A 25253-nucleotide genomic window follows, 5' to 3' on the forward strand; every position below is an offset into this window, starting at 1 on the left:
AGATCCATTATGTCTATCCATTGAGTGAGGCCCCCAGAGAAGCGGTACGATTACCTGAATCTTCCAACTATAAGAGCTCAATTCAGGGCTTGGAAAAAAGCACAGCCCTGTTCCTTACCTATTCCATCCGATAAAACGTATTATACTGTACAACACCGCTGAATACACGTGCAAAAGATACCTGCTAGTTACCAGTTAAACAATCCCGTTTACATCCGTCTTCATCATGCGCTATTGGATTATTGTTTGTCTGTGCTTTTGTCGCAGAGCCTGAATGATGACGATCTCCCCTTGTCTCTTCGGTGATACAAGGGAGCTTTGCCTGACTTAGACCGACAGACCTACCATTCTGTCTCTAGCATTGGTTCTTTTGTATATCCCTCATATAATTCTAAGGATATCATACTTGATTTGTCCAGTAAGTTGACTACGGGCGGCCTCACGTTTGACTGGAAAAGGAAATGAGTGGTAATATTCGTCTTCACTGAGTACAGTAACAAAACCCGCAACTTTGGGTTCAGGCCAGGTCAGCTCACCTTGCGCGCGTCCAAAATGACCCCCTTTTTACTTAATCGGGCAGCTCGGTCAGGTACGTGTCTTGTTTTGGTGACATGAAGCAACACGCGGTTCTAGTCTCCGTCTAAGGACAGACCTAACATTGGGGTTAGGACGAAAGACGAAAGCATCTGATGTTTTTTGTAAAAGGGGTAGAATAGCTAGGCTGCGCTCTTTTCGTACTTGAGATGAAGCAATCGTATCAGAAGACCCTTGTTGCTTTGGGGTGCAGCTACAGGAATGCGATCCTATTTGCTAGATTGTCTGTAACGATGTACGGTACCTTAAACGTTGCATGGTTATGATGGAATTTCCCCAGGTAGAGTCGGTGTGTCTGTTTGCTATAGATAGTATCGCCTCAAGTGTCCTTCTATCATGTTCTCTGAAGGAAGCATCTTGATCGTATAGAAGTCTAAACCCCAAAAGTTTGTCCCTGTGGGCGCATTCATGTCTTACGTCTCATGTTGTTTTGTATTATGCCCCCATTCTATGGCCATGTCTAGACCTTGATGCTTCATCAATAATCGGTTTGCTGCAAATCATTCACCATCGTCATCAAGCTATCCTTGCTCTCGGGCATCAACGCTGCACTTCCGGGATCATCGGACAAATTCAGAGACGAATAGTTCTAGGCTTTCCACTGAAACAAATGTGTTATTTACAGGGCTGAGTAGGAAATATCAGACGGCAGGCCGGACAACATGCGCGGCCCAATCACGGAGGTTGCCGGCCGGGACATCGGCCTCTAGACCCACAACCCCGGCCGTCTTCCGTATTAATGGCCTATCCAATTAGTTATACCAGCCCGTACGAATATCCAGGATCAACAATTTCCTCCTCAAACACCACGTATATCCATACAAAACAGCTCTCCAGCCTCAAGTATTACAAAGACCCCTGCGGTTTCTCCGTGAGGTGATGACCCGATCCAAGTGGCGTGTCATCCTCCCTCAGCCCAGTCAAGGGCTCCCCAGACTGAAAGTCCTCAAGGATCCAATCGGCCCAGCTCCCGCTTATTTTTCCCATTGCGAGTTGCGTGTTTTACTCACCGAGAAACTGACGCAAACACGGTCCGTCCGCCCCCTTTTATGCCCTGTTAGTCTTTATTCCCGGAATCTAGATGCTTCAAAGCTTTTTGCTCTCGGTCGCCATCCGTAGTGGCGGCTTTGATGGATATTTTGGATTTATGCCTTCGTCTATGATGATGAGTTCGTGAGGCTACTGTGAAACGTTGGTCAGCATGATCATGGCTGAATAAAGCTGCAACAATATGAATAATGAATGACTACGCAATTATCTTACTGATAGATACTGGTATTCTCAAACGTTACTGCCAATATCTACAGTATGAACTACCCTGGTTCAAAGGGCGATGATCCATCGGGCTGGGTCATGATCCGCTCGATCAAGTCTTGGCTGCTTTGTTCATTCTCAGAAATGTTCTAGAAGCTTGACATACTTGGCGGTGCTTGTATCATACATATATAAATTGAAGTTATCAGTTTCTAATAAGGGTGTCCTTTGTTATCTACAGACGATCATCATATCTTCGTAAGTCCAAGTATACATATATACCTCCATCAACTTATCACCAGCTCACACTATGTATCCATGAAATGTCGCTATATCCAATGACCATGCAGTGCAGTAAGCCTATCCATCAATCCTCATCATCGACCATTCCTGTCAACCCACTAGCAAGACCCTGCATTCTCCTCCCTAGTAAATCATCCGAACTCTTCAACTTGATCAGACTCTTATTCCTGTTCTTACTCTTGCTCAACCCCACACTCTTCCGCCTCTTCTTATCCCCATCCCCATTAGTATACGCTCGTGGCGTCGTATCTCCGCTTCCACTACCGTCATGAATCTCCGTCAAGACAGTATCTTGCTTCGACAGAGGCGGTGATGGCTGATTAGAGCTTCTCCGCTGGTTCATCTTTGTCATGCTGATCTCTAGTGGCTTATCTTCTTCTCCGCTGGATTCGGTACGTGCATGGTGTCTTCCATCACCGTTGATGCCGAAACCATTAGTCTGAGAAAGTGCGGCTCTTGCCTGGCGGTCTTTGCGGACGCGCATGACGTGGGCGTGTTCGAAGAGCTGGTCGAACCAATCCACGCATCGTTCGAAGTGTCTCCAGGCGGGAGGATATACAGTTGGGAACTGCATAAAGCCGTGGGATGTGCCGGGAATCAACATGACTTCCGCAGCATCTCTGTCGTTGAAGTCTGCTCCGTTGGCTCCATCTTGTACAAAGGCGGCCTCTTTGGCACGACGGAGCCTTCCGGCGAAGATGACTGTGTCATCGACTAGAGGATCTCGTTCTCCGGTCATAAAGTATGTCTTGGGGAAGTCAACTAGTAAAGACTCGGGTGCAAGAACGGGGCTGAGGAGATAGTCCTGACTGAAATCTGGGCGGTTGTGGGCGCCGATATATAGGATGATCATGGCTCTCATCATCTCGGGTGTAAGGACTCGATCGTTGAAGTACGATATCATTGACGATGTCGCGAGTCGTGTCTTCATCGGCTCAACGTGATGAGATGCGTTCTTTCCATTGGCTTCCGGGGCCTCCTTTGGGAGACTCAACGATCGAGGTCCGACATGAGAGAACTCGGGATGTGGGCTCTTGGGCCCTTGAGACGCCACAATCTGAGCTTCTATCGTTGTCAACCCGTTCAGCTTACCATTCAACTTGGTATCCGGTGGTGGTGATCCTTCTTCCTCATCATCAGAATGGTGAGGCGTTCCTACAAGCTCATTGTACTGCATGCTCTTTCGTCGCATGATTCTCCGGTTAGTCTTTCTCATCTTTCGATCCTTGATCAGAGACATTTGCTCATCAGTCATCCAGTTGCCAATGTTCATATCCAAAGCTGGGTAGAAGCAAACGAGTCCATCAGGAGCTGGTAGATCGGTTTGTCCTGGTCTTCGGAACGCCGGATGTCTTGTTTCCATGATCATCAAGGTCGCCGCGACCACGAGATTTCCTCCAGCGCTATCACCTGTGATGATGATCCGAGGAATCTCAGTGCCTGGTAGACCCATGCATCGGCCCTTGGTGTTGACGATGGTCCTGTAAACATCGAAGCACTCATTCAGTGCGTATGGGTACGGAAACTCGGGTGCCTTCTTGTAGTCGAGACTCAGAATAGGCAGTCCTGACTTGGCCGCCCATGAGAATAACTTATCGTCGTTGCAACGAGGATCCATAGCAACAAAACCACCACCTGGAATATCCAGAATGATTCTATCATGGCGCTCAAGATCTGACAAAGGCCCATCGTAGTACAACCACGCAAGAACAGGCTCCTTGTAATCACTATCGGAAGGTCTCGGGATTCGAATCTGTCTCGGCGGCCATCTCATAAAGCGCGGTCTCATAAGTCCCTGGAAGAAACTTAAATACGGCGAGGTACCCTTATTCCAAGAAACACGAAGATGCTCAACCGTAATCATCCCCCTAACTTTCCGAACTTTCTCGTCCGCCTTTTCAGCAGCAACGAGGTAGAAGAGTGAGAAGACGATGCTCGCCATGTCGCGCAGCCACTTCGTTTTGATCTTCATGGCCGTCCAGAACCCAGCGTCCAGCGCGGTCAGGACCCATGTCGCTCGATAGTAGGTAGCGTCGTACATGTTGGCTAAAGGTTCTGGGCTGGCCAGACCGACGAGGGTGCTGAAGTTGCGGGCGGCGTATAAGTAAATCATTGTTATCACGACGGTTTGCCAGGCTGTTAGACGCTTGGAGAAGAGTCTTGAGAAGAATTGGGCACCTGGAGGGCCATGCTTGTGACCCCTATGCTTGTTAACACAATGTGAAGAACCAAGAGGGTTTCAAATACTTACTTAACTAAGTAGGCGGACCAAAATGTCAAGACTGCCAGGACTTGAAGCCGTCGAGACTTGACCGAAGGCCGTCCTAAGACATGATCTATCATGATGACTCGATCAAGCCTGAATGTATATAATATTCAAAGACTCCGAGTATGTAAATGAGATCAAAAAAGAGACAAAGGAAAACTAGTTGGAAATCAAGCACATGGTGTCGTTAGTCGTTTCCGGGTAAATTGACAGCCGTTCGTTCACATGAAAGACGAGCGCAACACGACTCAAACACCCTCGGTGATGGGACAAGGGTATTAAGCAGGGTTATAAGATCTTATCGTGAGTTTGAGTACAAACGTTGCAACGGTCGCTTTTATGAATGGGTAATAACAGTTTGAGGCTGGCCAAGACAATCAAATGCGAATAGAATAAAAGAAGAAAGTAGGGAAAAGTCAAATAATATTCATTGTGATTTCTAGGTATAGTATACAAGAGGCAAGGCTCATGTTAAGCTCAATTCGGTTGAAGAGCCGAGTAGGATGACGACTCGTGACTCGTGACAAGTTTTGGTATTGGATACCTGGGTCTAGAGCATGAATCTCTCTTACCCAGGCATAGCAGAGTTGACATGTGAAAGTGCCTTTCTCAACTTGGTCAGATTCTGGGGGAAACGCGGGGGGACATAGTGGTAATTCTGTGGGGGACATGACGTCGATACGGCAGTCTCGGGAATAACCATCACTATCAACTATCCATCAAGTCATTAACATTTTCATTCCAAGACATGACAAGGTTCAAATCAACTGCCACGTTTCTCTCATTGCTCACGAGATGCTGTATCAAGCCTCTTCCGTCGCAACCTCTTTTGACCTGGAAGAAATGCCCCGAAAGCTAAACCTAGAACCAAAAAAGGAATTCGATCGAGGAATGCAGCTCAAGCTTTGTTCACTGCGTGCGTGACACATGATTCATGCAGCACGTGTCTGATTCCCCTGGCAGGAATATCACATGCCGCCTGCGCCTTGGTTGACTTGAAGAACAATTGATTTCATGCTGATTGGGTGTTGAAGTTGATGCGGTTGTTTTCGGTTACTTGTGGTTGAAGGAAATATGTCTTTCTCTGAACAATAATCTGACTAAGATCGAGAACCAGAAGAGTAACAAAGGACAATGGTTTCTATCAAGGTCTGTCTGAGTTCAAGTACCGAGGTACTTTAGCAAGGCTAAAAAAGAGAGACCCACTGACCAAAAAAAAAATGGTTTGAACAGCAAAATTTCTGGAGACAGAGGGATTTGAACCCCCGGCCTTTCGCAAGCATTTGAAACAATGCAAAGCGAACGTGATACCCCTACACCATATCCCCCAGTTATTGTTGAAGGTTATACACTTATTTTTCAATATATTCAACAGAACCATGGCTTTTACCATAAAGACTTAACTTACAGTCATGCATCTGTCTGCTCGCTTTTTGTGAAGACAGTATTATTCATAGACTTTTTTTATTTTCATTTTTAATACTTGATATCTTAATAATTCAAAACGCGCTGTCCGAGATCAAGCATCGTGGTCCTCAATCAAAATAAAATCACAGCAGTCCATCAAGTGTCCATGGGAAGTTGTGTAGTTTGCTGTTACTTTACAGCAGTCAATACGATATATATACCTTAACGCGTCGCGTCTCTAATTGTGCAGAATGTAGTTATCACTTGTACGATATACAATACTTAAGCATTATATACGTAAGCTGGGAGTTTATAGGCTTTCATCGAGAACTAATAGTCCAATACATAGTCGACCCATTTCTGGTCCGTGACATAAACCAGTTAGTCCGTCCATGGAGATGATTAGAGACTATTCCGGGCAGACACGCCTGGAATGTCTCGAGGTGGTACATTATGTGAATAGCTGTACTTGATGGCCTAGGCCCATGCGTAGCCCAACTTCTTATGGGAACTGCTCTATCCCAAATACAATCCGGGCTGCCTGTCTTCTCTCTATAGCTTACGAGAAGGAAGCTGGATAACTGGAAGTTCTTTCAAACTCAGCTGCCTCCTAGTATTATCTTACTTGCCTCCTTTAGTATGTACCAGGTGCGAGGTAGCGCGCTGGCTCAGAAGGGGATTTGCAATGACGTCTCAGTAAGAGTTTCCATACGGTTTGTCGTGTCTGTTCTTTCCTAGTATATTTGATAATTGTACAGATGGTTCGATGGGCCATTTTTTGGCTTGGAAGGACCTTAGGTATTGCCTTGAATGTGGAAGGCCCAACAGAAAATATCCTAGAGCACGGTTAGGTCATGACTTCCATTTTTGTGCAGAGAATTTGATGATCTCTGTGTAATCGTCAAATGGAATATGCAGGAACAGGAAGAAGTTGAAATCAAGAGATTCGCTGTGCCTCAGTTCCCAGTCTAACAGGTAGCTTTAAAGGCCTCTCGTTTGGGTAGTTCTATCCTGCGGGTGGATAGCTTCATTACCATGGATTCATCATAGGCGCGACTGGTCTGTGTACAAAGGGTAGGTAGAAATGGCCAGACTTCCCGCCTGGTCTGGCCACAGGGTAGCTTGTGTTGTAAAGTGAAGAAGAGAGAGGTGTAAGTGGGAGGAGATGGGTTTTATTCATATGCTGAGATGAAAGTTTACTTGTATAAAAAGTTAGTTAAAACTCAAACAAACACACAGCACACAATGCAGTAACTACTCTACAAGTTTAGTAAAGCTTCCCGCACATACTGCAGTTATCCGTTTAGAAGATGGACATAGCTAAGACTACCTCCTTAAGGTCTTCTTCTAATAGTGACTTGGGTTTTAGAACCAGAGCATTAGTTCACAAGACAAGGCTCAACTTTACATCACTCGAAAGGCAAACCAAATTCAACAAAGCAACCATATATGTAATGTAAGTACTCCGTAGTACATGGGAAATAAGTATAGACTAGTCATAAGAAAAATTCATCCCTAAACATTGGGAAACCTGTTCCCACTGATACTTTCATGATATCATCCTAATTCGCCCCGTTGATATCCCATTCATCGCTTATTGACACTTGCTGGCAACAAATTCAGCAGCGGCACCAGCATCCTTGCTGTAGGTAAGGTGGTCGGGAGTGATGGCAGCAGTACCGGCGCAGACACCATCGCCAGTGTGGCAGATGATCTTGACACGGTCAGCGTCGACGCCGTTGATGGCCTGCTTCTGGAAGGGGTCGCCGAAGTTGACAACGGCAGCGATCTTGGAAGAGGTCTCAGCAGGAAGAGCGCGAGCAGCACCGTGGACGAGCATAGCTCCCTGCGAGTATCCGGACATGACAATCTTGGTCTTGGGGCACTTCTCAACAGCCTGCTTAACAAGGGCAGCCATCTTCTCAGTGCCGGCCTTGTCACCCATCTGCATGATACCAGCAATGTCGGCCTTGTAGTCGACACCCTGAACAGCGAGCTTGTCGCTGCCGAGCTTCTCGCCGAGGGCCTTGAAGAAGGGAGGTCCAGCGGCCATTCCAACGTTACCAGGCTCAGTGGTACCGCGGGCGAAGATGACAGTGACGTCCTTGCACTCGCCCTCTAGGTCGTTCATAGTAGAGCCACCGGAACCGGCGCCAGAGGCTCCGAAGAGACTGCCGAGGCCGGAGCCAGAGCCAGTGCCAGAGCCCGAACCACCACCAAGACCAGATCCAAGGCTAGGAATAGAAGGGAGACCGCCAGTGCCAGAACCAGAACCAGAGCCGCCTCCAAGACCAGGAAGCTTGCCGAGGCCAGATCCACCTCCGAGGCCAGAGCCGAGACCAGATCCAAGGCTAGGGATCGAGGGAAGACCACCAGTGCCAGAGCCGGAACCAGAACCGGAGCCAGATCCAGAGTCGGATCCAGAGTCAGAGGTAACGGGGGAGGCAACGGCAGTGCCTGTGGGCGCAGGGGCCGCAATGTTAGAGGGAGCGGGAGTGGGAGTAGATCCCGATCCACTGCCAGATCCAGAATCACATCCTGTAGTACATCCTCCGGTCGAGCCGCCAGAGCCAGAACCTGAACCACCTCCAAGGCCAGGAAGAGAGGGAAGACCAGATCCTGAGCCAGAGTCAGAACCTCCTCCCAGACCGGGGAGCTTGCCGAGACCGCCGCCAGAGCCGCCTCCAAGACCAGGAAGCTTGCCTAGGCCAGAGCCAGAACCTCTTCCGAGGCCAGATCCAAGACCGGATCCAAGGCTAGGAAGCGAAGGAAGACCACCAGTGCCGGAACCAGAGCCACCTCCAAGACCAGGAAGCGAACCAAGGCCACTGCCAGAATCACCTCCAATGCCGGGGATGGTTCGGCGAGCAATGGGACCAGCCACTGCGAAGGGAACGAGAGTAAGGAGAACAGACTTGGGAAGCATGATGATGGATGATATTGTTCAAGTCGTTAAAAATAAAGAGTGGTTTTGTTATAGAAGTGAAGGTAAAAGGTTGGAGAAAGAATGTAATGGTTGCTGAGTTGGTTGAGATGAATCTGATTTCGAATCTTGGAGACGACTTTCCTCGAGACTATATATCATTTCGTCGACACTAAGATATCAACGCTCAAACCTCTTTTCATCCTCACGATGGAGCCCATGCAATTGTGATAGATCTCTTCAACATCCATCATGAACCGCAAGATTTTCCCAAGTAGGAAAGGCTACCGAAGTCCTTTCATCAATCTCGCACGCTGAGTTTCGAGTTCCCAGTTCCCAGCCCTGCGTCAGATCATTTTACTAGTCAACATCCCAGCCGAGAATCGTGCTCCGGCCGATCATCAAGCAAGCTTGTGTACTTTACTGTACTATAGATCCCGAAAGCCTCAATGAGGATATTTAGTGGACAGCTGAGGCCCCCGGCTGTTATGAAACGGTAGGGCCTCTCACTATAGGGGGAGAAACTGGATGAAACGATCGTCGACGGCCGTGCGCTCGAAACAGACAGAAAAGAGATGACATGGTAGAAGCTTTTTTAAGAATGCGCGTTGCGCTCGGGCTGATACGAGTGCTTTGTTTCAAGAAAAAACGGTTGATAAGATTGCTTAATATATCCAGATATATTAAGTTTCTCTTACAAGGCTGGACCGAAGAGACTTGCGATAGGTTGACATTCGGAATCTGAGCCGAGGCTATAGATAATCAGTCAAGATAAAACACGAGTATAGCTGTTTCACTAACTAAAACAAATAACAATTAACTAAAAGCAGTTCATGTTAAAATTAAATTGGATCTCGGGAAATAATCCTTAGTTGAGTATGGACTGAGCAGAAACGTTAGAGATACCCACTTCGTTCGTAAAAGAAGAAACAATAGTACCATTCTTTATGACATGTAACTAAATAAAAGTGATCATCATCTATCAGGAAATAACTGAGAAGAGATTCGCAAAAATTGCCGATTGCCCTTTGCAATTACAATATGCTTGTTCTTTGCGCCTTGACCTATTCTGCTCTACCATCCAATTGCATCAATCTCTTCCAACTACCGTCTCCATAACAGATTCTCTAAGCGTGTATCAAGTCTGTCGAGTTTATTCAGTCGGACCAGCCGCGCTACTTCCTTCGGGTGCCACGAGCTCAGTAGCCTCGTCACGCTTCTGATCAGCAAGACGGACCTTGATGCCCTCATGCTGAGCGTAGACGCGGAGGCCGATCACGCATACCGCATTCCACGGCTGCTTCTTGCGCTGACGGAGACGGAAACGCCTCATTGAAGGGAACCCTATGTCATCGCTGTCGGAGCTTGACGACTTGTCGTCAGATACTGTATCTGAACCTGAGCCTGAGCCTGATCCGGACGAGGAGTTGTCTTGGTCAGATTCGGAGGTGGGTTCTGTGGGTGGTGTGAATACGGGGTATTGGTCCATGCTGTAATCCGTCATGGTCATCCGCCTATTGTTTCGAAATGGAGGTCGATAGTTCGGGTATTGGACCTGATCTTGATAGTGGATCGGTAACCCCGATGGTGGTGATGGTCTTCTCTTGTCTTCTGTAGATGGCTCCTTTCTTGGCTCGACTGATGTTTCACAATGCTTCGATCCATCAACGTTGTTCTTTGCAGATTCCTCTGGCCAACATCCTGGAAGAGCCTTGTCTGACTTTGTCTCAACGTCAGATGATCCCTTGACATCAGAGTCATCATCGCTCTTCGGTTCTGGGGTCAACTCCTCCTTCTTGTCTTTGCCCTTCTCTTTTTCCTTCTCCTTCTCTTTCTCCTTGAGAGTCTGATTGTACTCGTGTCTCATTGCTACCATGGCTTGTTCCATCTGGGCCATGGCCTCTGCCATCTGCTTATTCTTCTCTTCTTGTTTCTTACCCTTGATCTCCTTCTTCTTCTTGGCATCTCTCTTCTTTCGAAGGGCCTCATCTTCGTCGACTATTCCACCCTTGGCATGGGCCAGATCGTACTGCAGACCTATCTGACGCAGCTTCTTCGGATTCTGGTCTGCTGCTCTCTTGACCATCTTCTCGACTCTAGGTCTCCACATAATTCGCTCCGCCATGATCTTGGGGATGATTTCATATGTGCCTGGTTCGAGTTCGACTTCACAATTTACACTACGTCGGTCCCACTGGTGCACTGGACGTACAGCGCAGATGGTTTTCTTGGTTTCGGACGACTTAACGAGAAAGTTCAGTGTGAATTCATACTGACCCTTGAGATCAGTAAAATAGCGATCGTCGAGCTGGGACATGTCAGTGCTGAATGCATCTTCAAGGGGTGACCCATACCTGTGAAAGGACAATAACCACCATGCCTTCTTCCTTGACCTCAACAACAAACTTCTTCTTAAGGTAACCAGTAAGCCAAGAGATACTAACACTTAGCCACTGCTGAGCAACAGTCCATCGCTCGTCGAAGAGTCGGGTTCTGTACATCCACTTGAAGTTGTCGAGCATGTCGTTGAAAGACATCCAGAAGATTCCATCGTCGCCAAATTGATGGCCCAGCTTCTTGATCATGTATGGAGTCCATTCCTTGGACCCATCTGACCATGGGCCATGCCACTCGCCTTGGCCGTTTTCAGATCTCTGGCCCCAGGGATTTCTGAACATGTTAAAAGGAGGATGCAGTACATGCAAAGAGACACTTACCGAATCTTGACCAGGCGAACCTTGACGCCGTCTTCGTTTTCCACCTCGGCAACTTTGAGGACGGAATAAGCATGTTGTAGCACGATTCCATTCTTGTGTTCATCGCCAGGTCCACCTGCAGACAGACCAAAGACAAACTCTCCTGCTTCGTCGTCCGATCCAAGCATTTCTCGCCATAGTCGCTCTTTGCGAAGTACTCTGTTTCCTGCGACTACAGTGGCTACGCCGCCAGTCAGGTCCTCGACGGCGGTCCCAGACCATCCGCCTTCCATGGCTTGATAGTCACCATGAACTTTGGCAAACTGACGATATTAGCTTCCAACTTAAATAACCATACTTGTTGACTTACTGCTTTCTCCAGCAACGGCAACCAGGTCTCATTGGGATCCTCACACTTGGCAAAGTACAAAGCCTCAGAGCCTGTTTGCTTCTGTTTCTTGTATTTGCGTGCTTTCTTGAGTGTTGCATCGTAGACTTGACTGTCCTCTCCAAAGTCATTGTGCTTCAAATAGAGGTTATCGTCTACAACAGTCGAGGTCCATTCTCCATCACGATAGATGACAAAGCCATAGACACCGCACTCTTCGTCTTTTGCAACGCAGATCTTTTTCATCAGATCTTTGCGATGAGCGATGGTTGCAAGAGCAGCCAACCACCAGCAGTTACCAGTGGCTCCCTGCTTGATATCTGAGCTGGAGAACCCGTCGACGGTAAACTGTGGGTTCTCGAAGATCCAAGGGATGCGGTGGACTGAACCAGGTCTTTTGCTACGACAGATGAGGTCTCTGTGGTTAGCGTCCTCGTTCTTGGAAGCGTTCTTATCGACATTGCGCTTCTTCTTTTGTGGCAGCTTGTTGGACTTGCGATCGCGAGATTTCTTGATCCATCGAGTCTGAGTCTCTGGAGGAGAGTCATATTCTGGTCCTTCTGGTTCATCATCCTCGCTATCGCTGTCACAGATAGGACAGTAGTTTCTCTCAATACCGTAAAGACAATTATCTTGATGCGATGCGAAATCGGACTCTATATCAAAGTCCGGGTCGCTGAACTTTGCGTTGGTACGCTCACACTCTTTAACAACGGCACGAACTCGAGCACGGCAGTCTTTAGCAGCGGCCTCGTAGCTCTGTGCCGCGTTACGAGATTTAGGGTAGGAAGAGTCCGCATCTGTGAGAAGAGACTCGTAGAGACTTTGGGGGAAGATAGAAGTAACTTTGCCTGGAGTCTTGGAGTGATACTTTCTCCAGAACTTGGATACGAGAGCTTGAGGGCCGAGCTTCTTGTGCTTGGACTTAGAGGGAGTGTTTGGGGCCGACGGGCCAGGGGCAGGCTGAGGAGGTTTCATAGTTAAGCGTAAAATAGGGGATGATTTTCGAGATTATGGGATGAAAGTTGAGTATCGGGTTATGAAACTTCCAAGATCCAGTCTTGGAGGAGGACAGGCATCCGAAGTCTATATACCCAGTCATAGCCATCTGTTATTAACACCCATTGGTTACATCTGTTACTCAGGTAGACGGTGATATGTTTGTCGGCTGATCAAGGTAACAGCGCTTCATCTCCGTGTTGCACATGCGATTGCGCAAAGTACATCTTGGCCCTCTTGTAAGCCGCCGCTTTTACCAGACCATCACGGCACACATGCGGTGCACAAGGCTGTGCTAGTATCATTCTTGCTAAAAGGGGGAGGGTGCAGTGCATCAACGAATGTTGCAGATAATTAGGCAACAAAGAAGTTTTGTCTGAGGATGGATGTTGTAAGATGATGCCTTTCTTAGTCTTATGGGCCGGTTGAAAGAGCCTCTTTTTTAAGTGGCTATGTTGAAGAGACCTTGTTTTCACATTGATTCGTCAAAATACTACCCTCTAAGAGTTCATCATTGGTTGTTTTGACTATCATCACAAAGACCGTGACTAAATGTAACTGTTCGGCCGAAACCAACAAGCGTGAAATAAGGCTGAAAACCCCTGGACATTCGTTTAAAGCAGCGATTGGGGGCCAAAAGCCTAGTCAGAACTAAAGCACATAATGCATACCCAGAAGAGCAATAGTGAGTGAATAACCTGGTTTTTAAGCCGCAAGTTAACAATGAAGCTGCTTCAATCACTATGTTTGTTCAATTTGAGGCCATATGCTGGTTCATTCATCCTCTGCAGCGGCATCTTGGCTGATCGTCTGACGTTGTATTGCAGCTACAAGAGACGAATCAGACTTGAGTCAATTTTCTGCCACGTCAGCTGGCTAGATGCCTCGTGGGAGCCTAGCTGATGAAGAGAAGAAAGTGAGGCTCAACCGGAGGCAGAATTGGAGGCTGAGTAGAACGTTGGATAGCTATGAACTGACCCTTGTTCAATGTGGGTTGTAGAAGTTCGTACCCTATAGCAAGACCGTGATCATGATGGGCTGTATTCAGTACGTAAGATTCAGGCTATTCAGCAAGGAATACGAACAAAATTTCTGGGTATTTGATTCTTTTAACATGTACGTCGGTGATCAAGAGCCGAGGTGTTATTCGGAGCAGTTCTTCTGAATACCTAGGCTCGAGTGCAATACAATCACGCGACAGATACATGATAGGGATTTTCCCCGAAAGTGATTGATCTTGGTCACGACGTTAAACGTATTGAAAAGGGTTTATCCAAGCTTCTAGTGCAATTATATCTTTCTGATGTGACTTGTCCAAGCTACTCCTTGACTCACTATCCGTTGTTCCATAAGAAAGGGAAATATGTTGCGAAGTGATTTGGAATCTCTTGCTGCCCTTTCCATCCCCTTAGCAAGCAAAGTCATAACCCTATGACTCAGAAAGAGTCTCCCTTTCACTTTCACATGAGGTTACTTAATTATATCGTCATTTAATCCGTAATCAACAATTTTCCATTTCTGGGTTCGACGAGACCATCTGCCATGATTTTACAAACTCTAAACTCCATTGCGGAGCCGTAGATCCCGGGCCTTTTTCCACTGCCGTTGTTACGGAACCGCATAGTTGGCTACTATGGAGTATCTGGGCCAGAAGAATTGGCCGCCAAGAGCATCCATCAAGGGACGAAATAATTTGGTTATCTTATGTGCGAGTTTAGCAATTAGGCCACTTTATTTCTGTAGCCAAAATTGCTCTGACACCCACCTGCGAAGTACCTAGGTGGTCAAGGCAGGGCAGGGCAAGGCAAACAAACAAACAAACAAACAAACAGCAAGGACAGACCTCAGGGTAACTCAAACAGACGGAAGTATCGGAGCGACAGGAGCATAGGGACACATCGAGAGCTGTCAAACGTGTCACTGCAGCCCTACCTTCCTTAGTAGCGTACTGACCAGCGCCTGTTGGTTCGCATTGGTAGTTCACGAATGTAATGCCGTTATTCGGGAAAAAGCAGGGCCCAAGCATTCAATCCCTCCATGGTTACTGTCGGGTGTCTAACAACAACAACAACTGGACAGCATCCGTCGTTGACTAGCTGACTAGACTAGTAGGCAGTAACGGCTCAAGAGTGGATTGGAGCTTGTTTCTTTTGGAGGAATGCCCCTGTTTTAAAACTGTCAAACGGTGAGCCCAAGCCTAAGCAGGAAGCCCAGGGTTCACTGCAGCGCTGCGTTGGGTTACTGTAGGTGCTTCAGGCGGGGACGTGGTTGGCTGTGGGATAAAAAGTAAGGCGACATGAGTGAGAAATGATGTAATCGACAAAAAAAGACTAGGCAAGGACCCTGACAGGCACTTATTTTCATACTGAGAAGGTCAGAGGTTGTCATGATAGAGGTGAGCAGCACAAAGAGCAGGAGGACTGTCTAAACAATAAAAAATACTCAGAATAGAAAGCGCATACAGAATTTACCAATAAAAAACCTCATTACTTCCCCAGTGATCCTCCTCAGACCCTCAATTGATGATTACCTCATATCCTTCCAGAATACGACCCCTGTTTTGCCCAACTGTCAAGCAACCTCCCTGCTCCGCTTCTTTTGTCGACCCCGCCAAAATGCTACAGTACCTCCAAGACTCGCTCGCTAAAATTGTTAGTGCAAACCCGTTCAAACCTACGACCTACGTATCACATCACATCATGGGCATCGCCTTACCTCCTCGGCTCTACCTCCGCCCAATACGGTCCTGATGTGCACATCGAGATCTTTCATTTTCTCCCCCATTTCCATCAAGACAGCAACCCCCCGCTTATTGAGCGTCATCACGACGTCGCACACTAAATACGAATACATGTCTCGACCTCGAGTTTCTCAATTTCTACCTCTGTTCCTGAGTTAGGAAGTCGAAGTCTAGCCTAGTCGCTTCGATCCCCCGACCTACTGACCGACCATGGCGACAACTCCTCCCGCCCTCCGAGATTCTCAGCAACCGACTCCTACCGCAGCATCAACTACAGCTTCAGCTGCTCCTACTCCTCCTGCCCTCTTGACTTCGGCTTCCGAGTCGAGTGATGATGGAATCCATCTAAGCCCGGCCGCAGCTCGTCGGTTCGCTCGTCGGAACTTGCGCCGACAGTCTCCAACTCCCGACCTCGTTACAAGCCTCGTTCGACCGCCTTCGCCAGATACTTTCTATGTTGGGGCCCAAGTCTCTCAACACGCCAGACAAGATGCCAGAGCCCGATCCGACCCTACATATTCTTCAGGTCTCTTGATACCGAATGTTGACTCGGACCGACGGACGGGACCGATGGTTTCTCCACATCCATCCTCTCTCGGAATCCCTAAACGCTATGGAGGAAATTGCATCTTCGATATGTACTCTCTGACATATGTTGCTGAGCCCGACCCCAACCTACTTTGTCCCATCTGTCATGACCCTCTCGTGGACCCAGTTACAACGCCTTGCGACCACACATTCTGTTACCGATGTTTGCGGCAAAGCATTGATTCCAGCCCATCTGGAACCGCTTGTCCTATTGATCGCGAACCTCTAGCATGGCCCAACTGCTTCAGCGCACCACGACTCATCCGCACGCAGCTTAATAATCTTAAGGTTAAGTGCCCTTATCATGCTCGAGGATGCAAGTCGGAAGTTCGAAGGGAGGTCGTCGAGGTGCATGCTACGACAGAATGTCGGTTCAAGGACTTTACCTGTCCTGGCACTGATTGTGATAAGAGATTACGATCCAAGCCGACAGATGATACCTGTCCACACACAGAAGACATGTGTCAGCATTGCAAATTGTCTTTCGAAGCTCCCGACCGCGAGCTTCATCTCTTATCCTGTCCTATGAGCAAGACCCGCTGCGAGACATGCTGGAAGCTTGTCTATCGCAGCCAACTAAATGCCCATGGCGAACTGGAATGCGAAGGGACTGTCGTCAACTGTCTATACAGTGAGTTTGGTTGTCCAGCTCGTGTCATGCGTGGGCAGATGGATGCTCATACCATGGGCTGTGCATTCCACCCAGAAACACCATCAGGTATGATCATCAGATCACAAAGAGAAGTCATACAGTCTTATACCGACTTGGGCCAACAAGTTCAACAACTTCAAAACCGTCAGGACGAGACCAACCAACGTATCACCGAATTCAACTCAACTTTAAGTCGCCGAGGTACGGGCGATTCTGTCGTGGGAGACAACCGTACCATACAAGATCTCGACGCTGGTTTTGAAGAAGTTCATCAGAACCTAACGCACCTCGAGGCGCGACAGAGCATGTGGACTATCAATCAGATCATGCCTATCCGCGAAGAAGTGACCGAACTGCGAAACAATATTAACATGATCCGTATGCATGTCAACTGGCTCCTGAACCGAAGCCGCGAAGAAGGTCGCATAAGAGCGGCTGCGAGCTCCGGGTCAACGGCGACTCTCCAAAGAGACAGGTCGGTAGAAGGCCCTCGTCTCCCAGAACGTCGTCGCTCAGCTAGTGCCGAGGGAGCAGATCTGCCTCGTCTGTGACAGGATGATCGTGTATCACTATTCTTCTCGATATGGCTATTAGTTATAATTCTTCCTTTTTGGCGCATTCACGGTTCATGGGATACCCCGGCATCAACATATAGGCTTGGTCGGAAAAACATTGGCACCTGGTTCGGTTAAGCGTTGCGTTGATAGTCTACTTTTCACTATATATTTATTTAATCAGACGAATTTAAGTTTGATGTTCTCGATTGGATTGTCTGATCTCTTGTGATACGTTCCTCTACGATGTCTATCCGTTTGAACCTTTCTGGCCTTCACATCGGTTCCTGAAGAAGATGGTGTAGCTTCATGGCTTCTTTGTTGACTAAGTATGTTTCCTTCAGCCAGCGAACTTTAAACTAGGAGCGAGACTAGCTTAAATAAAGTAATGGAATTAGCCTCTCATGCTGTTAATTTAACCTGTCTAGAACCTAATGATAATGGATGTCAATGTTATGCATATGGGCCAAAACAGCAAGACGCTATACGTTGCCGCAGCGAGCGGAGTTTACAATGAAAAGACTGCGGAGTTTGGGTACGGCTGATTATACACAATCTAATAGCTCATACTACCGGAATCTCCGTTTGAACTCTCTTTATCAATTACCAACACTCTGAAAAGAATTTCCAATCTTCCAGGTTCTTCTATCACAGGTAACCTCTATCTCAGCAACAGTGATAGAAGACTTCCATTCAGCGCCACAGCTACAGGCAGCCACTAAAGTCTACCTAGCAGGCAGCCTCACCGCCCCCCACTTCGCCGACCGAACGTCCATTAAGGCCAGGGCAGCTTTGCTTGGCCTAGGATTCCCCCACCCTCAGGTCCCCCAAGCTCATCATCCATCCATCCAGCTCTTTGCGTACCTACAGTACTACCACTACGTATTCGTGAGGCTTGGGTCCACACTTCATAGATCTCCCATCTTGGTCTCAGCCTTGTCATCCATCTTGAACTTTCTACTTTCGACATCACTTTATCGATCCCACTCCCCGCTTCATTCTCTTCTCGGTCTTGACCCGTGCACCTCAATAATGGATCCTAACGAGCAACCATCATGGACGGGCGGCGATGCTCCGGACAAGGAGAAGATGGAGCAGGCAAGTCGATTTCAGATGAACTCATGATGGGAAGAGTATACTAAGCCATGTTCTTCAGATTCGCGCAAGGCGTCTTGCCAAGTTAGGGACATCAACGCCTGTGTCTTCCAAGTCCGACGAGAGCAAGGCTCCCGATTCTGAATCGTCTAACCCCTCGCGATCGTCAACGCCGAAGCCGCAGCCGCAGCCCGCTGCCGATTCACGACCCAAGATTAACATCACCCCCTCCGCCCCGGCATCATCTAGCCAGAATCCCTTCAACAAGCTAGGGGTTAATTCAGAGACCCCGAAACCAACAGGTAGCCCCCGTGTGAATCGCAAAAGACCTGCATCTGAGATTGACGATGCTGCTCCAGCGGATCGAGCCTCCCCGAAGCCCTCCAGCATTCAACCCGAGTCCGACGCCGATTATGCCGACCGAGTACTTTCACAGATCTTCCGCATCACTGTAGACCCTCACAACATGATTAACCCCCATGGTCAACGATTGACGTTCCTTCCGAACCTGAACGAAGAGCTGAACGAGTCGGGAGAGCCACTGAAACTTTCTGTCAACACATTGGATCAAGCTCTTATGGAGGCGGCAAGCAGTTATCCACAGGATAAACCCCTGATGAACTATTTCTTACCGTGCTGGAAGCGTGCTGTAAAAGCATCCCTTCAGATCAAGGCCACCGAGGGACCCAGGTTTGAGGTGCATGATGAGGCGAAGCGTTTGTGTATGAGCGGTTGTCTTTTCGCTCTGACTATGCCGGATCTCTATGGGTAAGTAATTCTGCTGCGTTGGTCTACAAATCTAATGCTGTGCAGCCGACAACCCAACCCCAAGCATGACACACTCATGCCATACCTCCTGAAAGGTGTGCAGGATGAAGGTGGTCTTTGCTTCAACTTCATTCAGGAGGCTATCAAGCGATTTGACGACGACGAGGCTTTCCCTGCCCTTTTCAATGATGCTATGGTCCAAATCAGCAGCAGACTGGGTAATATGACTATGGACCAGGATTACAAGCCATATATCCAAGCTATGTTGACATACACAAGGTTCCCACCTCTAATCGTCAATTTGGCGAAGCACTCGTGCTTCAACATGGCGCAGTCTCCTGCTGGAATTGAGAAGCACACACTCCTCGGACCCTTCTTCCGTATTTCGCCACTTCAGGGTGAGGTTATCATGAGTTACTTCCCTGGAGCTCGTACCCTTGACAAGAGTAGGATTGTAACCGCCCAAGACGCCCTTCGAATGGTGTTGAGAACACACCAAGACGATCTTTTTGCAATCACAAACGCATTTATCCGGGCCGGCCAGGATACAAGATCACGAACACTGGATTGGTTTGCCTACATTATGAACACGAACCACAAGAGAAGGGCTATTCAGGTGGATCCGCGGGAAGTTGCTTCTAATGGATTTATGATTAACGTGACCACGATTCTCGACCGATTTTGCGAACCTTTTATGGATATGGACTTTAGCAAGGTCAACAAGATTGATGATAACTACTTCAGGAAGCAACCACGAATAGACATCACGGATGAGACAAAGCTGAACGCCGACCAATCCTATTCAGAGTCGTTCTACGCCAACAAAATACCTGGCGAAACCAACTTCATTTCTGAAGCTTTCTTCTTGACTCTGGCAGCCCATCATTATGGAAGCGAAGCTTGCAACTCCCAGCTGAAAAACTTGGACAGAGACATTAAATATTTGGAGAAGCGAGTCCAGGCAATGGAGGCAGAGCGTGTAAAATTTCTTAATCATCCCGTTCAGCTTGAACAATACGACAGGGCGGTCAAGAGGCACGTCGATGCTCTTGAAAAGAGCATCGGGCTCAAGTTGTCTATTGAGGGTGTCTTGCTCGACGAGCGAATGCAGAGTACATCGTTGCGCTTCATGCGAATTGTCGCTGTTTGGCTGCTTCGTTTAGTGACTCGATCAGAGTACAAGCCCGGCCAAGAGTCGAAGGAAATACAGTATGTAACCTGACGCAGAACGGCATCCACATACTGATAATTGCAGATTGCCCCTCCCCACAGAGAAGTCTGACGTCTTCTCATGTCTTCCCGAGTATACACTACAGAATATCGTTGACAACTTCAAGTTCATCTTCAGGTTGGTTTCTACGCCCTAGCATAAGAAGATAAATGACTAACAATTGAGCAGATGGTTACCTAAAATCCTTCCCAGTGCCGTTGGCGATGAAATGATTGCGCTTTGTGTGACATTCCTTCGCTCAACCGAGTATATCAAGAACCCCTATCTAAAGTCTTCGCTGGTCTCGCTGCTTTTCTCAGCTACCTGGCCGTTGATGCACCTGAAGCGTGGAGTCTTGGGCGACCAGCTTGTTGGTAGTCAGTTCGCCAATGACCATCTTCTGAAGGGCTTGATGAAATTCTACATCGAGTGTGAGTCCACGGGTGCGGACTCTGCGTTTTACGACAAATTCAACATTCGATATGAGATCTTTCAGGTCATTAAATGCGTCTGGGTCAATGACCATTACAAGCGACAGCTAACCAAAGAGAGCCGGTACGTCATGCTTGTTTGATGCACTCGAAGACTTACTAATGTCTATACAGAGTCAACAAGCAATTCTTTGTGCAGTTTGTCAACATGTTGCTGAATGACGCCACATATGTCTTGGACGAGGCTCTTTCTAAGTTCCCCAAGATCAGAAACATCGAAAGAGAACTCGAAGACCAGTCGTTATCCACCGAGGACCGCCAAAAGAAAGACGAAGAGCTGCAACAATTGGCCAACCAAGCCACCTCTTTTATGCAACTGGCTAACGAGACACTTGAAATGATGAAGCTCTTCACTGAGGCCATGGGCGAAGCCTTCACCATGCCTGAAATTGTGTCCCGTCTTGCGAGCATGCTTAATTACAACCTGGAGACACTCGCAGGCAAGAAGGCGGCAGCTGAGCTCAGCGTCAGCAACAGGGACAAGTACCACTTCCGCCCTATTCAGATCATCTCTGATATTGTCGACATCTACCTCAACCTCGGCGCCTCTTCCGTCTTTATCGACGCCGTCGCCGCAGACGGTCGTTCATACAAGCCTGAGGTGCTCGAGCGCGTCTCACGCATCCTCACATCTAAGCACCAGAAGGACCCAGCTATTATTGCTCGTTGGGATCAGTTGAGGACTGAGTTTGTGGAGGCCAAGACAATTCTTGACCAGGCAGAATTAGACCTTGGCGATATCCCAGCCGAGTTCGAGGACCCTATTATGGGCGATCTCATGAAGGACCCTGTCCTGTTGCCCAGCAAGCACATTGTTGACCGATCCACTATCGTTCAGCATCTGCTGAGCGATCCTAAGGACCCCTTTACCAGACAGGCTATGACTATCGACGATGCTATTCCACAAACAGAGCTCAAGGAGAAGATTGAGCAATGGCGAGAGGAGCGGGTACAAGCCGCAAAGGACAAGCTTAAGAGCGAAGCCATGGACACCACGGAAGGCTAAGGGTTGATATAGATACATTCTGACTTTTTGAAAAGGGAAACGTCTGATTAGAGGTGGTCGGTGGCTATATCAGCTATGCAGAGACGGTGCACTTGGACTCTGGTTTGTTTATGGCAGGTTTACGGAGGACTGCTTAGATGGGCGAGTCGAAAGGGACAGCATCTAATGACAAGCCAGGCGCAACAAGCTGCAATTCAAGAGTGTAGCATATTCTTAGATAATCAATATGTCTTACGAAATTAGAGTAAATTCCATTCAGTATCGTCGTTTTGTTATGTATATCAGGGTATCTCCATCACCTCCTATATCCCCGACCCCCAGCACCTTGATTTATGTATATTGATTGACTCACGCCTCCAAATCCTTGTACTCCTCAAGAACTTGGTCGAGTTCCTTCAGGATCTCCTTCTTACGCTCTTCAGAGCACCAACTTTCCTCGACCGCACCACGAACGATCCACGCCCAGTCCTTAACAGAAAGGTTAAAGGTATCATGGACACGACAGTACACCTCCTGAATGTAGGCACCAAAGTAAGCAGGATCGTCGCTGTTGACACTGAAAAGAACCCCGGCATCAAGGAACTTGCGAACAGGGGCGTCGGCTAACTCCGGAAGGTTGCAGAGAGCGACATTGGACCAGGGGCAGAAAGTCAAAAGAGTGCGGTTGGCAGCCAGTCTCTTGAGAAGTTCAGGGTCCTGAGCAGCTGCAAGGCCATGGTCAATACGCGAGACTTTGAGATGCTCAAGTGAGGCGGTGATAAACGAAGGGGGCGCTTCCTCGCCGGCGTGGGTGGTGAGACGTGTACCAGTCTTTGCTACACGGGCGTAGACCTCGGTGAAGAGCTCAGGAGGGAAAGCCTTTTCGCTAGACACCATGCCGAAGCCTGTTAGGGTGCCATCATTGAAATGTCCTCGATCAAGGAGAGTGTCGACAAGAGCATGAGACTCGGGAACAGGGAGATGACGAAGGATGCAGACGATGAGCTCGACGGTGATACCCAGATCCTTCTGGGCACGTTGCTTGGCAGCAGTGAGACCGGCAACGACGGTATCGTAGCTAACACCTCGGGCAATATGGGCTTGGGGATCAAAGAAGATCTCAGCATGACGAACCTTCTCGCTAGCAGCTCTTTGGAAGTACTGGTATGCGAGAGTTTCGAAGTCGTTTTCGGTAATGAGCACGCTCATTCCGAGGTAGTAATAGTGCAGGAAATCATCCAGACATGTGAATCGTCCATAGCGCTCTCTCAGCTTGTCGGCAGATTCATAGACAGGGTCTTCTGGAAGTTTAATGCCGTTCTTCTCAGCAAGAGCGAAGAGAAGCTCGGGCTCAAGAGTTCCTTCGATGTGGAGATGCTGCTCAACCTTGGGTAGGGCTTTGAGGAAACTGTGAACTCGAGATTTGCACATCTTGATTCTTTGGCTAACAAAGGTGTTTGGTCTATTATACTGAGAAAAGAAGTTTATGCTGTACGGCTTTGATCACTTGAGGCGTTATATTGCTGCTTGTACTTGACGTATTTCGTATTTTCTTTCGGTTCAGATCCGCGATAGTAACCTCTTAGATGTAGGTTGACCCGTACTCCCGGGTAAGAATTTGCACCGATTGATCAAATTTTGACAATGAAACTCGATAGGCCCGAAGCCGAATCTTTGAACTTCTGGTCCAATAGAAGCACGCACAGTTGCGGGAGCTCCCGGCCCCGTTATAGTCATGGTTTTGAAGCTTTGTTCAAGGTTACTGCTATAACATACTGTAAGTAGATAGTATGCCCATCCCATCGTACATAATTAGAGTTTCGTAAATACTGGTGATCGTGAATTCGACGTATGATGTATATTGATTCGGCGACAGGAACAGCCAGGTATGTTGCTTGGCAGGCAAGCTTCAATGCCAACCGACGTCAAGCTAACGTAGAGCGGTCCTGTCAGCGGGCTTGTCATTGTGGACTAGATTGGCATGACTAACATAATACTGTAGGTACTGTACTGAGGATGAGCTGAAATGAGTGCCGAACACTTTTGTCCCCTTTCTCTTGACTCTTTGTTTTCGTGGACACCCACTGATCATCGCATCAAGCGCTGACCACGGGTACTAGATCCGTCCTAGCCTTCAATTAGCACATGTTTTAACTGGGAGGACGGGGCACATACGCAATAGGAGCTAATTAGCTGGATCACTGAGCAGACTAGACTAGTACCTACTGTGCAGTCCAAGACCTGAGAGGCTGAGATCCTTTCAGAGTCTCTCCCTCATTTCTTTCTCCGACCAGCCTCTTGGAGCCGTGGACGCCTGAAATCAATACATTGCTGACAGCAAACTTATTGTGTCACACCGGGGTCTTGGGCCTTGGGAGCAGGAACAAGGAACAAGGAACAAGGAACATAACCCCCGTTCCGATTCCCGCGCCAAAAGCAAAGGAATCTTAACATTAAACAGAAACCGACTGGCATGTCATGTCGTAAAGATAACATATCTCTGCAATTTCAAAGCGACAAGAAAGAGTGCTGATATTATTCTTTCAAATTAGTCAAAATTTTCTTTGCCTTTCTCTAAACTCCGTGATGCCATGTATCACAAGGACGGCATTTGGTCCTTTGAGGGCTTCGGGCACTAAAATAAAGTAGCCTGGATACCAGTTCAAAATGCTATGAAGTGTCCAAGTTATTTCGTCCCTTAGACTCCCGGCGGCCTACTTCTTTGATACCTGACGAGTGATCATGCTCGTATAGCAGGAGAGATCCATGTATGTAGGTGCATTGCATTTGATCTCAACCCACATGCCGACGGTGTAACGACGCGAATCGGAACCGTTCCCATGATCTTTAACAGCTGCGCATGGGGATCACGACATCTGTAACGTACAGTACTGGGTGACATTGAAATTTAGCTTCTTAGACTTTCCGCGAGGGGAATTGATGAGTTCCTATCCCTCGACACTGAATATTCGGATTGGCGGTGAAATACTGACTGCTGCCAGTCCAAAGTGAGAATTGAGGATGCAGCATGGCTCAGTTTCAGACATTGCGGGGGTCTGATTGTATTGATGCCCCTACAGTGAATGTAAATAACCAAATATGTGCTATTGCTGGGCCTATCCCGACAAGCAGATCCTGGAATGTCTCCCTGGCTCTGCGCCGTCAAGTATTGTAGTATTGTCGGCTGCAGCTAACCAGGCTTAGTGATTCGAAGACGCTGATCGGTAACTCCCAGTATGCAAAGTACAACCAACACCGTTCACCTTTTGAGCGTATTGAAAGAGGCATTTGTGCAAGATGCAGCACGGTACCTCTCATCCGTCAGAAGCGATATGACGAG

At 48.0% G+C, this 25253-nt stretch overlaps 5 protein-coding genes and 1 non-coding gene across 6 annotated transcripts; 1 reads left to right on the top strand and 5 right to left on the bottom strand.

Annotated features, from left to right (window-relative positions):
* Window positions 1-1964: 1964 nt before the first annotated feature.
* B0J16DRAFT_173334 (Alpha/Beta hydrolase protein) lies at window positions 1965-4663 on the bottom strand. The gene is made up of 2 exons (XM_046122449.1): window positions 4403-4663; window positions 1965-4352 (listed from the first exon to the last, which is right to left on the bottom strand). The coding sequence occupies exons 1-2, from the start codon at window positions 4492-4494 to the stop codon at window positions 2216-2218; spliced, it is 2229 nt and encodes a 742-aa protein (XP_045980152.1). The 5' UTR covers window positions 4495-4663; the 3' UTR covers window positions 1965-2215.
* A 996-nt stretch (window positions 4664-5659) lies between these two features.
* B0J16DRAFT_t256 lies at window positions 5660-5745 on the bottom strand. The gene has a single exon. It is a non-coding gene; the product is annotated as a tRNA-Ala (tRNA).
* Window positions 5746-7275: 1530 nt separating this feature from the next.
* B0J16DRAFT_364237 (cutinase-domain-containing protein) lies at window positions 7276-8750 on the bottom strand (the record flags this gene model as incomplete). Its single annotated transcript, XM_046129926.1, has 2 exons — window positions 7276-7942; window positions 8570-8750. The coding sequence occupies 2 exons, from the start codon at window positions 8748-8750 to the stop codon at window positions 7419-7421; spliced, it is 705 nt and encodes a 234-aa protein (XP_045980153.1). The 3' UTR covers window positions 7276-7418.
* Window positions 8751-9657: 907 nt separating this feature from the next.
* On the bottom strand, window positions 9658-12906 carry B0J16DRAFT_173483 (uncharacterized protein). Its single transcript, XM_046122450.1, has 4 exons — window positions 11814-12906; window positions 11465-11766; window positions 11102-11417; window positions 9658-11055 (listed from the first exon to the last, which is right to left on the bottom strand). Exons 1-4 carry the CDS (start codon window positions 12807-12809, stop codon window positions 9901-9903), a joined length of 2769 nt encoding a protein of 922 aa, XP_045980154.1. The 5' UTR covers window positions 12810-12906; the 3' UTR covers window positions 9658-9900.
* A 2451-nt stretch (window positions 12907-15357) lies between these two features.
* Window positions 15358-22191, top strand: B0J16DRAFT_308702 (ubiquitin elongating factor core-domain-containing protein). Its single transcript, XM_046124885.1, has 7 exons — window positions 15358-17357; window positions 18101-18134; window positions 18521-19227; window positions 19273-20436; window positions 20483-20575; window positions 20627-20992; window positions 21043-22191. The coding sequence occupies exons 1-7, from the start codon at window positions 15781-15783 to the stop codon at window positions 21932-21934; spliced, it is 4833 nt and encodes a 1610-aa protein (XP_045980155.1). The 5' UTR covers window positions 15358-15780; the 3' UTR covers window positions 21935-22191.
* Window positions 22192-23665, bottom strand: B0J16DRAFT_347243 (uncharacterized protein). Its single transcript, XM_046128547.1, has one exon. It carries the CDS (start codon window positions 23342-23344, stop codon window positions 22283-22285), a length of 1062 nt encoding a protein of 353 aa, XP_045980156.1. The 5' UTR covers window positions 23345-23665; the 3' UTR covers window positions 22192-22282.
* Between the last annotated feature and the right edge of the window lie 1588 nt (window positions 23666-25253).

This window comes from Fusarium flagelliforme, assembly GCF_020744385.1.
Source record: "Fusarium flagelliforme strain FIESC 12 MPI-CAGE-AA-0113 chromosome Unknown B0J16scaffold_6, whole genome shotgun sequence".
Classification (NCBI taxonomy): domain Eukaryota; kingdom Fungi; phylum Ascomycota; class Sordariomycetes; order Hypocreales; family Nectriaceae; genus Fusarium; species Fusarium flagelliforme.

What these genes read in the sequence shown, in the direction of transcription:
- B0J16DRAFT_173334 (XM_046122449.1), bottom strand. Translation starts at nt 4,494, where the DNA reads ATGATAGATCATGTCTTAGGACGGCCTTCGGTCAAGTCTCGACGGCTT. An exon ending in TGGTCCGCCTACTTAGTTAA is followed by an intron (nt 4,353 to 4,402) that starts GTAAGTATTTGA and finishes TAACAAGCATAG; the next exon opens with GGGTCACAAGCATGGCCCTC.
- B0J16DRAFT_347243 (XM_046128547.1), bottom strand. Translation starts at nt 23,344, where the DNA reads ATGTGCAAATCTCGAGTTCACAGTTTCCTCAAAGCCCTACCCAAGGTT.
- B0J16DRAFT_173483 (XM_046122450.1), bottom strand. Translation starts at nt 12,809, where the DNA reads ATGAAACCTCCTCAGCCTGCCCCTGGCCCGTCGGCCCCAAACACTCCC. An exon ending in TGCCGTTGCTGGAGAAAGCA is followed by an intron (nt 11,767 to 11,813) that starts GTAAGTCAACAA and finishes TAATATCGTCAG; the next exon opens with TTTGCCAAAGTTCATGGTGA. An exon ending in TGGTTATTGTCCTTTCACAG is followed by an intron (nt 11,056 to 11,101) that starts GTATGGGTCACC and finishes GACATGTCCCAG; the next exon opens with CTCGACGATCGCTATTTTAC.
- B0J16DRAFT_308702 (XM_046124885.1), top strand. Translation starts at nt 15,781, where the DNA reads ATGGCGACAACTCCTCCCGCCCTCCGAGATTCTCAGCAACCGACTCCT. An exon ending in CCCCACTTCGCCGACCGAAC is followed by an intron (nt 18,135 to 18,520) that starts GTCCATTAAGGC and finishes CATGTTCTTCAG; the next exon opens with ATTCGCGCAAGGCGTCTTGC. An exon ending in ACTATGCCGGATCTCTATGG is followed by an intron (nt 19,228 to 19,272) that starts GTAAGTAATTCT and finishes AATGCTGTGCAG; the next exon opens with CCGACAACCCAACCCCAAGC.